This window comes from Sparassis crispa, assembly GCF_003851025.1.
Source record: "Sparassis crispa DNA, contig_000010F, whole genome shotgun sequence".
Taxonomy (NCBI): domain Eukaryota; kingdom Fungi; phylum Basidiomycota; class Agaricomycetes; order Polyporales; family Sparassidaceae; genus Sparassis; species Sparassis crispa.
The window spans coordinates 463,853-476,144 of NW_020939758.1; the positions used below are offsets into that span (position 1 = coordinate 463,853).

General features: G+C 47.6%; 2 protein-coding genes across 2 annotated transcripts; both read left to right on the forward strand.

The window, feature by feature from the left end:
* Positions 1–5: 5 nt before the first annotated feature.
* SCP_1201500 (hypothetical protein) lies at positions 6–1,836 on the forward strand (the record flags this gene model as incomplete). Its single annotated transcript, XM_027763036.1, has 2 exons — positions 6–73; positions 126–1,836. 2 exons carry the CDS (start codon positions 6–8, stop codon positions 1,834–1,836), a joined length of 1,779 nt encoding a protein of 592 aa, XP_027618837.1.
* A 7,304-nt stretch (positions 1,837–9,140) lies between these two features.
* On the forward strand, positions 9,141–11,255 carry SCP_1201510 (hypothetical protein; the record flags this gene model as incomplete). Its single annotated transcript, XM_027763037.1, has 8 exons — positions 9,141–9,230; positions 9,285–9,507; positions 9,561–9,657; positions 9,714–10,317; positions 10,378–10,537; positions 10,598–10,890; positions 10,946–11,153; positions 11,206–11,255. 8 exons carry the CDS (start codon positions 9,141–9,143, stop codon positions 11,253–11,255), a joined length of 1,725 nt encoding a protein of 574 aa, XP_027618838.1.
* Positions 11,256–12,292: the final 1,037 nt, after the last annotated feature.

Consider the following 12,292-nt stretch of genomic DNA (forward strand, 5'->3'; position numbering starts at 1 on the left):
AGTCAATGCCGCTGGGGATCATTCTCGCAGAGGGTCCATATCCAGATTGTTTGCACGTTGAAGGTGTTGGCAGGTTTGTGTCATATTTTTTCACTACGAAATCATGAGCTAAAAGCTTTTTACAGTATTGCACTTTCTCCGACAGGATGGACAGACCGCAAGTTGACTCTGGACTGGTTCAAGAAAGTCTTTGTTCCACATGCCTGCGCCGCATGTGACCCAGCCTATCCTATCGTCCTGACACTGGATGGCCATGACTCTCATGAGACTACCCTGATGAAGGTTGTGGCATACCAGAACGAAATCATCCTCTTTGGTTTCCCATCCAAGATGACCAACAAAACTCAGCCCTTAGATGTTGCTGTGTTTTCATCTGTCCAGTGCCAATGGTACTCGCATTGCCAGAAATGTCTAGCAGAAGGCATCAAAATGAGTCGTTACAATGTGGTCAAAGAATATATGACTGTTCGGAAAGTAATTATGCCATCCCTAGTCAGGATGAGTTTCGTGAAGACTGACATATACCCATTCAATCCTGATGTCTTTTCCGAGGAGGACTACGCACCTAGCAGGGCCTCGTCATCAACAGCACATGTCCCATCTTCGTATCCAATGGATATACCAACATCTCCCATTGCTGCATCCTCTGACTTCGAGTCCAATGATGATTATTATCCATCATCAGACAAGGATGAGGGTGATGAGGATCAGTCACACGTCCTGCCCGAGTGCACGGAAGATGTCGAATGCACAAAAGATGTCGAGTGCATGGAGGATGTTGAGTGCACGGAGGATGTCGAGTGCGTGGAGGATGTCGAGTGCGCAGAGGATGTCAACTGCACAGAGGATGTCAACTGCACAGAGGATGTCGAGTGCACGGAGAATGTCAAGTGCGCGGAGAATGTCGAGTGCACGGAGGATGTTGAGTGCGCGGAGGATGTTGAGTGCACGGAGGATGTCAGAGACGGGGACTCTTTGTCACCATTCAATTTCCCGGAGGCCGCACCAATCAACTCTCTCTTTCCCGAAATGACTGCATACCACACCCATTCTACTTCAGAGATGAGCATTGCTCTCTCTGAGGCAGGCCGTCTAGTGTCGGTGACCCGAGATGAACATTTGCAAAAGCAAGAAGCACTGACAGAGCTTCGCATGCTTCGTTACCAGAATTCAATGCTGATGGATGCAATTGCTGAACGAGATGCAAATCTGGAGGCAGTGAATGCACACTGTACTGTGCTACGCCGGGAGGTGCAGGATGTCAGAACCCAGCTGGTGAACGTGATGGCAAAGAAGATGCGAGGCACGACAAAGATCAAAGCTCGCTTCATCACACATCCCGACCTCTGTGATCATTTTGAAGTTGAACAGGCCATGGAGGAAGCAAGGAACATAGAGAATGCAGCAAAGGCAGCCCAGAAAGCCGCAGATGAAGCGACGCTTAATAAACATATTATCAAAGAAACGAATTCCAGGATATTCGAGAATTCGTTTGCCAGCTATTGCAAGCACAAATCTGATCTGATTATCCTTGCTGGCGCACTCAATCTATCTACGGACAGTACAGTGGCCGATCTTACAGGTCGAATCAAGGAGCATTTGGACAAAAACCCGCAGTTAGCCCAAGATGCACGCTTTGTTGGTCTATTCAGCAGTGGTAGACGTCGCCCAAACACTGCTGGTTCCACGATGGGCACTGGCCCGACAACTGCTGTGCAATCATCAGGTTCAACACCAGGCTCATCGTCCTCAATCTTGGCCAGTGCTTGGCCGCCAAACACATTTGGCTTGGGACTGGCATGGACCGACCCATTGCCGCCACCGTTCTGGTCCTAGTGCAGAGCAGGGATATACCCCTGGGTACTTTGAGGCATACCCCTAACCTTACCCTCCAAGGGTACATACCCTTGACCAGGGGTAAGGGTATGGGTAAGGGTACCAAACCCTGAGGGTATACCCCTCAATCTTTGCTCTTATTTGAGAAAATGACATTATATATATTAAGTCTGAGGTTTGTACCCCTCTTCTTTTATCTTTAAAGCTTCTGTAAACATGATTCAAGTTGTACTCAGACTGTACATACTCTATATTCACCCTGTAGTTACTATCTACATCATATATACTATAGGTAGTAATACCCTCCAAGGGTACAAGGGTTTGAAAATCCATACCCCTACCCTTACCCTCTGATACCCTTACCCTTGACCCTTGAGGGTTATCCATACCCTTGCTCTGCACTATCTGGTCCTCACAGCAGCCCACTCTCCTGACACCTCCAGCTCACATATCCTATAATCCATTTATCTGACTTTCCTCAGGAACATAGTACCTTCATACCTACACTTGCACGACAGGGATCTTCCAAATAGCCTTCTGCGTACTCACACATAATTCCGTTCAGGTACTCTCCCATGTATAATTCCATCCTGCTACATTCTTGTCTATAATCTTCATGATACTTCATAATTACATTCTATGTAGCTACTAGTGAACAAGGCTACAGTATGTTTGATTTTCTCTGTCGTGCACTGTTTCCCCTCTCTGAGTCATGCCTCAGGCTGCCGAGCGGAGTAACAAAATGGCACGCATTACTGTATGTGACATATGCGTTACTTTTGCGTTACTGTCGACTTGGGGGGCATGCCGATGATCTTGTGAGGCATAGTATTCAGAGGAAATATAAGTAGGATTAGTCTATTTACAGTGCTTTGCACATGAAACTGCATTCCCGATTCCGTAAAAGTTGTTTGTTCCAGCCAAATATGTGACAAACCCTAACCTACATCAGAAAAATCCAGCTTTTACTTAAAGGTGTTCTTATGTGACTTAAATGCACTTATGAGCCTTAAATAAGGTAAAAAAGGACAAAAAGTCCATAAGTCATATTTCCTTAGAGACTTAAAAGCCAACTTTTGGCAACTTATGGGCCTTAAATAAGGCAACAAAGGACAAAAAGTCGAAATAAGTTCCGTAAGTAAAAGTTGGGTTTTCCTGATGTATTTGAACTGCCAGCGTACTAAGTTGCCTTCTCAACTGCTCACCGCTAGCATCCTTTTGGCAATGTACTGCACAGTACTATTTGAATCTGACATTTACCTAGAGTTCCTGAGCTCGTGTATATGAGGACTATAGCTGTCGAACAACAGAGAAATCCCTACTGACCCTCTGCCCGATCTTTACAGTTAATCTCACATGACTATCATGGGCCTCGGTCTCTGCATGCAGCTATGCAATTCTGGACCTCTCTGTTTGAGGTCGGACATGACCAAACAACATACTGCACATGGACCTGGGAGCAATATATAAAGGTGGAAGAAGTCAGGTCTTTCTGTAGTGCTTGGTTGTTATTTGTTGCACCCATAGCCCTAGTACATACTGTTACAAAGCTCTTCCCTGTGGAACGCACGGACAACTTCCGCCTCCACCCTGAATGATCATGTGACAATGACATCACATTGCCTAGACTGACCACATGACCATGATGTTATCATGGTCATCGTGCTTATCTATCCAGAACCCTTATCTTAGGGCTGTACCGGATCTACAAGATCATCTGACGATATGCGCCTTGTGCTCAAGGCATGTTTACCCTTCCTATCACACATGCGACAAAGGCATGTTTGCCTCACCTTTGCCTTACCCTTACGATATAGATACTGAACCTCATGGGCATGGCCCTAGACCCTGATACATGCGCTAGATGCACGACGACCTCGCTGCTGCCTTGTTTTTGCAGCACGACCTTATCTCCATATGGACAGATTGTCTCTCACACAAAGTCATGACTGACTCAGCATTCTCACAACCGTGGGACAGGCGTACGAACCCTGTGCCCTTGTATTGATACCGATGGACCAATTGTAGTTCTAGTATTACAGGTAGACAGACACCTGTACTTGTATATAAGACCAACAGGACAAGCTGGAGTCCCCATCTTGTCCTGGTTACACATCAACCAGTTTTACCATCTACATCTGTGTGACAGATCGACCTTGGTCCACAGACAGCGGCCAAGTGTTCATAAGACTGCTCTACTGGGCCAACCTCTGGTCATCGCTATGACTGGAGGTCGGACCCCTCATGATTGACTTGAGCCCTTGCGAAGGCCTAGTCACTGGACGATGAACCGGATGTATGGTGACACGACTGGCCCCCGTGACACATACCATAAAAATGTCCAATTCAAACACTAGCTCATCTCGAGCCATTCCTGGGCACAGTCTTCACAGCCGGTCTACCTCCCCGTGTGCAGTGCCATGATGGACAATGCAATCCTGGCGAAGGGAATTCAAAAAATATAATTTTGGTGTGACATGCTGTGACTATTTGGCTACAACAAACAACTTTTACAGAATCGAGAATGGAGTTTCATGTGCAAAGCACTGTAGAAACCCCCCAGGGGAAAATAAACCCACCTTCCCAGAACCGCTGAAGAGAAAAATGCGAAGATGGAAATACCATCAAAAAAAGATCAATTGATGCCAACGACGGTGCCAACCATTGACACCGAGTACCGCGCATCCTTGACAGGGCGGACCTCATCCGCATCGTCATTGGAGACGATGAGCAATGACCAGCCGCCGAATTTTGGTGTGTGCTATCTCTTTGGTTATGTGTGTCAAGATGCCCACTTGATACAAAGCCTTTTCATTTCACCTTAACAACAATGAGACACCACTACTCGATGCAATAGGCGATAAGCAGCACCCGACGAATGACATCGGAGACACCGATGCACGCCAGCACGCGGCGAATGTGTGTGCCCTCACTGAGTTCAACAGCGGACCCGGGAGACCGCTGGTAAACATTGACAGGTGAGCGTCTTCAAATTTTTTTCAGAGCCATCACGAAATTTCCAAAAGCAGGGGGGGTTTCTGTGTAAACTGGGTTTCTGAATAGACTAATCTCTATGATTATGGTACAAATAAATATTGTATGTACACTGACATGCAGAACCCAGAATGGAGGAAATGCAGAGCCGGAGAACCCTGACAAGAACATCACTGGATAAACATTGTTCTTTTGTCTTCCTTCTTCTCCTTATTCTAATTGGTTCTTGCCTTTTGACTTTCCCTTCTTACCCGAGTCTCTTGCTCAGGGTCTCGTTCTCGTTCATCCTTCAATTTATCCTGTAACTTCATTGGCTCACGTCAGTGCTCCTGCACCTCCTGGTAATCGCAAAAGCTCTCCTGTTTCTGCAATGTTGTCGATTCCAGTTGAAGATTCTGAACTTCCTACTGATTTTTCTTTTACTGAAGATCCAGATCCTCCTGCAACTCCATTCCTGCAGCGCTCTGTGATTGCGTCTGCTGCTCCACCCTATATCGCGCTGCACATCCGATGGCTCCTGTATGTTTCCTAGTGGCACTTGGAACATGAACTTGGCCGAAGCGATGTCATTGTAATGGCAGTGCATGCGAGCTCCAAGATCTAACGTATCCTTGAAGAAGAGACTTTTATTTGCGAGCTCTCTTTCCCGGCCCTCTCCAATAGCTTTGGGCGCCTCTTCTCACTTTGTTGGTGGTGATGGTGGGGTTCATCATCACCACAAAGTTTCCGGAATTGTCGGAAATTGGCCTTCGCAATGCCGCCTACCCCGGAGTTGGAGATGCAGTGCATGTATATCACACCCATTTGCATTCTGCCATCTTCGTATCTGCAACGTTATTTGTAAGTCAAGGCACTATCTCGCCCTGACTAATATCACGCATATTTCCTTCAGAAAATTTATTGTCTCCCGCAGTATGTCTATCTGCGACTTGTGTGTGTCATCGAAACTGGGCATATCGACGGGCATCATTGTTTGGCCATTAGTGTCAAACTTTGACATGCAAACTTCTTGCGCGCAGGATTTGAGGCCGTCTCTGACTTCATCATTTGTGGCGAGGAGGTTGATAAACTTTGCAACCATAAGACAAACCCTGAGTTCTTGTCGCTTGGTGGAGGAGTTTGCTTACTGGCATCTTCCGGGTTCCTGTCGCACCTGCTACTCTGCAGGATATAACCAGGTAAAGTTCAAAGCCACTGCATATTTCAGGGATCCTAATAGAGGCTTACAATATTATTTTGTGGGACATCTGGTATGCACTGGTGTGCAGTTAATTAAGAGGTCCAGGTCTGTTGAAGATATGGCGATGTGGCATAAGTTTACTTCCATGTCATGGCATGCGCCACACTGCATGCAATGATCCAGAGAAACTACAGAAATGCCTGCATGAAAAACATTTACTCTTCCAAACAATCAAATGTGTTCATTTGATCGATCGAGAGGAACTCAAAGTTAGAGTTGTTCGCAGCCCTTTGCCCTGTGGAGTCACGATGTGCTTTCCGAGGCAGGTGTGTCCGTTCCGAGTACCGCTATTGATAGTGTGCGCTATCGCAGGCAAAACATACCCGAAGTCATACCACACTATGTCCCCCATTCACCACGCACCTGATACTTCGGAATCACGTGTTTATAGTGGTCTATCACTTGCTGCTGCGACACGCAGCTACATTCCACAGACCGCGCAGGAAAATTCTGGCACGGTACCAACCCCCGCTGTTGACATGCTTCCCCAGGAGGCACCTACATGCACGATGTTATGAAGTCTTTCGTTCGCTATTGGGGTTTCTCAGTGCCATATCTAGGTTGATGTTACATGAACACATTCCTTCAGACATCGTCCTGGATGTAAATCTGTGTGATCCCACCGAGAACCACAACTGCAGCCAAATTAACTCACACCGTGCCGTTCTTTTATGACATACAATCTCAGGATGAGTGTAGAAAATGGCATGCAGTGCAGCTCTGTTGCGGGTTCCTGTCAATGTCCTATTCCACTTGTCCACTCTTCTTGTGCTGGAGGGCATCAACAATGCACCATGTCACAACCACCGGGAGGCGCAAACAAGTAGTGAATATTGCATATGTTCATCAGCATATACAGTAGCGATCAACTCACTTCGCAATGTCAGTGTGATGGGATCAACAGGAGTGGAGGAGACATCTGTGAGACATTGAGGGAGCTTGTCAAGCTGGGCCATTTGGCAGATGAACCTAACAGATAGTGCAGGAAGCTTGCCAAACATTGGTGCTTGAGCGGAGGAATTTCTCTCTACCACACAGACTGTTAGAGGGTTCAGGAATAAGGCCATTTAGCGAAGTCAGTAATTCCATTGATAGTTGATACCAAATCCGCTCCCTTGCGCCTCCAGCAACATGCAAGCTGTTTATCTCCACTATACTAAGCATGAGCACAGCGGCCAGGGCTTGTTTAGCAGTGTCTACAGCAAATTGATTGAGTGGGCAAGCTAGCATCTATAGCAGTGTATCAATACAGCTCTGGATGCTTTCTGTATATAACATGGCTAGTTGGGCTTGTGGGTGACAATTGCAGTAATGTATAGCATGCATGATGTAGGCGTTGAGTTGCATTGTTTACCCTTGTTAGATTCCAATGCTATTGGCCTCGTCACAACTCGGTCGCCACCTGGTGCGCAGGCACATTGGTCTCCTGTAAGTAGGCTACAAATTTATCTCTTACCTAGCAGGGGGTTATTAAGATCTGCTAGGATGCACGCCCTCCAAGGCGTAGTACAATAATTGCCACCCAAGTTGCCGAATGTGGGATTGAGTGCGAAGAATCTGCACGTTTCTGGGTCACTCTCCATCCAGTAAAACATCCGGGCACTATGAAATGTACATCAACGAGGCAAGTACTATATATATTCGTGTGTTTTGAGGTTTTCTGAGGTGGAAGACCTACCGCACTTGGGCCGGCTGCCACGTGTCGGAGTTCTTCCCAGCCAGACACGGCACATTACATGGTTTTTCCCCAGGAAAAAACTGTGGAAAATGACAAAGTAAATCTCCCGGAAGTAGTGTTTTTCTCAGGAAAAAATTCTCTGAAAAGAATGCGTTTTACTGGTAAAATTTCCATATATGGTATCCATATAAAGTTATTTCTCCAAGAAATATATTGCCTTTTTTTGGGTCACAGTTTTTCCTGGGGATTTACTTTGTCGTTGTTCTCAGGTTTTTCCCCAGGAAAAACCGTGCACTGCGCCTTGTGCCAATTGGCTGGGGAGCCTAAGTGGTAGGGTCGACCGGAAATTTAATTAATTAATTAAATTTAATTCGAGCCAATAGGACGCGTGATTCATGCGTCATTGCCATCGACAACACTAGGACTAGCGGCGCATGTTCCAAAGACAGAGAAGTTTCAGACAATATTGCCAATGCTGTGTTCAAAATTTACCATGCCCGTACCAATGTTATTCAGCCGCAGCGGTCACTTCAAATCAGTGAATCGGAGAAGTGGTAGTGGGGAGGTAGGCACCCGGTAGCCGAGGTCTGTACCTCACCTACCAGTCGGCTATTCGGCGTAACACCTACCATTTTGCTGATAAGCTCTCACCTGCCGGTGATCCGGGCCAGCGAACCTTCTCATCTTGCTACTTGGTCATACAACACTCGAGTCACTGTCCATGGCACTGCACTTCATGTCAGATGTAGCCGCGCAAAATTGAGAAGACATTGACGACCCCTTTACGAACAGTTTTGCAGCTTCCGGTTGTCGCCTCCAAGATACTCTGCGAGGTCTGTACACTTCGAGGTGTCTCCGATTTTTCCCGGTCTCATCGAATTAGACTCGGAGAGACCTTGGAGAGCCACGAGAGTGGAAAACAACACTCATGAGCCGTCATCGTTGAAGAGATCGGCCAGCAGAGCGTCTAGATCGTCTATCACGATGAGATTCAACATTCAACTGAGGTACCGTCCGGGTCTGCCCTCGTCCGCTGCGGTTATGTCTAACGCTCGGAAAGGTCACGAAATGGCTTCAGTCACCCGACGAAGACAACGGACGGAACACAATGATACGACACCACGTCGTAGAACTTACGCGTTCCCACCAGTTCCGTTGAACCGTCATTCTCCCTATACGACTCGCCCGAGTGCGGCTTTGTCACAGTTGACCAAGACGCGCTCTCCGGCAGTCTGGTGCAATGAGTCGATTGCCTCCAATGGCGACAGTGGATGAATTCGGAAAATTTCGTGGGTCGTACAGTATAAGAACCTGTCTGCTTTCCATGTTCCGCCCACACTTCCATAGTTATCTTCATTCAGTCTCTCTTCTAACCATCGCTACTCGAAGTTCATGGCATCAGAAATGCGACCTGGTCCATCGTCTAGCAGTTCAAGAGCTCCCCGAGGCTCTGCTTGCCTTAGTTGCCGTCGAAGGAAACTGGTACGCATTATATATGTCTGTGTCTGTGTGCACTCTCATTCTTGTCTGCGATAGAGATGCGATGGTCTGAGGCCTAAATGTACACCATGTATTAGAGGAAACAGGGAGGAGGACTGCGAATACACTGACGGCTCAGCACGGAGCGCCATACAGCTGCTAGAAGATGAGATCGCTCGTTTGGAGGCTCGTATATACGAATTAGAGCATCCAGATTCGGTCACGGCCCCGATTATTTTGCATGATCCTAGGGCTGTCGTTGAATCGCAGCCTCAGTCTTGTGAGTTAGAGATGTCATCTTCCGTATGGCCACCTAAAAAACATCATCTTTAGCAGCAGCAAACTCGGAACAATTTGGCGGACTTGTCTCTCATTCATCCACTGTACAAACCGTGGTAGCCGAGCCGACATTACAGATGATACAGGCGTTGTAATCCAAACACACCTTCAACTTTGGATTTTTTTCTCACAATTTTTCTTACACAGAGTGGGTAATTTCAAACCATATGCTTCCCAGATCGGGTTTTTCCTCCACGAACTGCGCTTCCTAGAGGCGCTCTATGAAGCAGACCCGGGAACGAAGACAGCCATACTCCCGCCAGCTTTGCTAAATGTGATCTACCTTTGGGGTGTCCGGTTGTCCACTAATAACTCACTCGCTGGGTATGAATCAGTATTCCTATCACGCGCATCTCAAGGGACCTCTGCCGCTCTGGCATCCGTGCCAACTTATAGACTTATGCATGTCATCCAAGCTGAAGTCCTCCTTGCCACTTACTTCTTCGCTACCGGTCGCTTGTTGGAGGGTCGCTATCACTGTAGTGCGGCGGTGGCGCTCGCACTTAGTGGCCGGCTGAACCAGATTCGGGGTGTTGTGGATCACATGTCACATGTCCATACTGCCCATGGAATAGACATTCAATTACCGCCACCCACCGATGCTGTAGAAGAGGGAGAAAGGGTAAATGCTTTTTGGACAGTTTATCTGCTCGACAAGAGCTGGACTGTCCCCCTTGGATCGCCCTCTCATATAAACGGCGGTGCTGACCTCAATATTCCCTGGCCTTTGGAGATGGAAAATTACGAAGAGGTGCGTCATATCAATGACTACTTCCATTTGCTAAATCTTATGCGTGAATATGCGTTGCAGGGAGGATTTGCACCTAATATATTAGGTGTGCGTACCATAGAGTCCTTCCTCAATAATACCCCTTCGAGCAGCGGTAGCGGTACATCTTCTCTCGCTCTCCATGCCAAAGCAGCTGCACTATACGAGCGCGCCACCCGACTTTCCTCTCACTGGTCTCCTAGTGTGTCTATCATCTTGTTTTTCAAAAGACCTCTTTCTGACTGATTCCTTGCTTTCATAGCTATGGCTAACGCCGAAGAATTCTTCGCTAATGTCGCCCTTCTAGATTCGGTGATAGATCATTTTACTGCATCACTACGGCCCATCGAGGCAGCAACCAGTCCTCACGTCGCCCGAGATCTCTTGGTCACACATTCATTGGCCAGGGCAGCAACAATCCAGCTATACGCACGTTTATCCGAAGCAGCTACGGGACCGCGAGGAACCAAGAAACTGATCGCTGCAAAAGCATCCGCGGCACTACTGAATAACATCAATCTCAACCACTCCGTGTACATCAACCCGATTCTTGCGGTAAGTTTGAAATTTCTGTCCGATCATCTCCCCGATCTAACGGGATGGAACATAGATGATCTGGACGACAGTCTGCCGAGTGTTGATCGAAGAGCTCTCGCGGCTCCGCCCAGGTTGGACGTCCTCCTTACTCCTGGTTGGGAATGAGAGCGCCAGTGCTGACCCGCTGCAAAATATGCTCGCAGCGCAGGCCCAACTCAATGATGCGCTGGAAAATATTTTCCGGGCTATGTCGGTCTTCAGCCGCACGTCCCCTGTCATGGGTATGCCTCATTTATACTCTGGTCTCTCACCGTGCTGCTGACAATACTGCAGCTTCTCAGCTTACCAAGATCCGCCAAAAGCTCGAGGAGGCTACGAGATGATTGGATCTACGGTTTCGGGTTACGGCTGCATGGTAAGCGCCGGTGTCCCATTACTCCCCCGACGCCGATTGAATTGCACGGACTTTATATGCTCTTTACTCTCTACTAGCGTTGAACATTGTGAATTCTCCCTCCGGTTTCCGGCTCGCCGTTATACATATATTAGTCTGTTATTGTGCCATAATACGTCGTTAAGTTCAAGCCACCTTGGGTGGCACAGATAGGTTGTCCATATTATCTTATGTGAATTATCGGGAAGCGGTGGAGGCGCCTCTAGTCAAATATCGCGGACATTATAGTAGATTGAGAGATATCGGCATCGGATTGTGGGTGCACAAATATTCAACACGTCTGAGGAAGCTCACCGCCACCCCACGGTTGCCCCACGAGATGGAGAGCAGAGAATGGCTGATCACGCTAAATACTTCGCGCGCGTCAAACTTTGCCGGGGCTGCGATTCAGAAAATCGCGCGTCAAGATGGAGTACGTGGTAGGGGGGCGCTCACGGTCCCTATCACTTGCCTGAAACGGACCTGGATATGTGACCCGGGATAAATGCAGAATTAACACTGTAACACTTCGTAAGTGCACTAAATTGATCAACATGCTCTGCATTTCTTTTCAGATCTGAACTGAGACTCAATTGAACAGTTGAAATAGTGGAGTCTAGAAATCCAGGCTTCACGTGGACCAAAATAGCTAGCATGTGCGATCACCAAATCCGAGTTGGTCCAAGTGTATACGTGGCACCTGAAACTGCCGTCCGATATATGACCCGGGGTAAATGCAGGACTTCGGCAACTGTAACACTTCATGAGCACACCAAAAGTGAATTGGGACTCAATCAAATAATTGGATGTGCTGCATCTACAAATCCAGGCCTCGTATGGACCAGAAATTGTTACAGTGTGATAGCGGGACATCCAGCAGATGTGCGATCAGCAAATCCGAGTTGGTCGCAAGTGTGGTCGAATATGCGCCGTTCGCAATCCCATATCCTGAATCATCGGGTTAAGCAGACAGCGTCTCTACAGAAT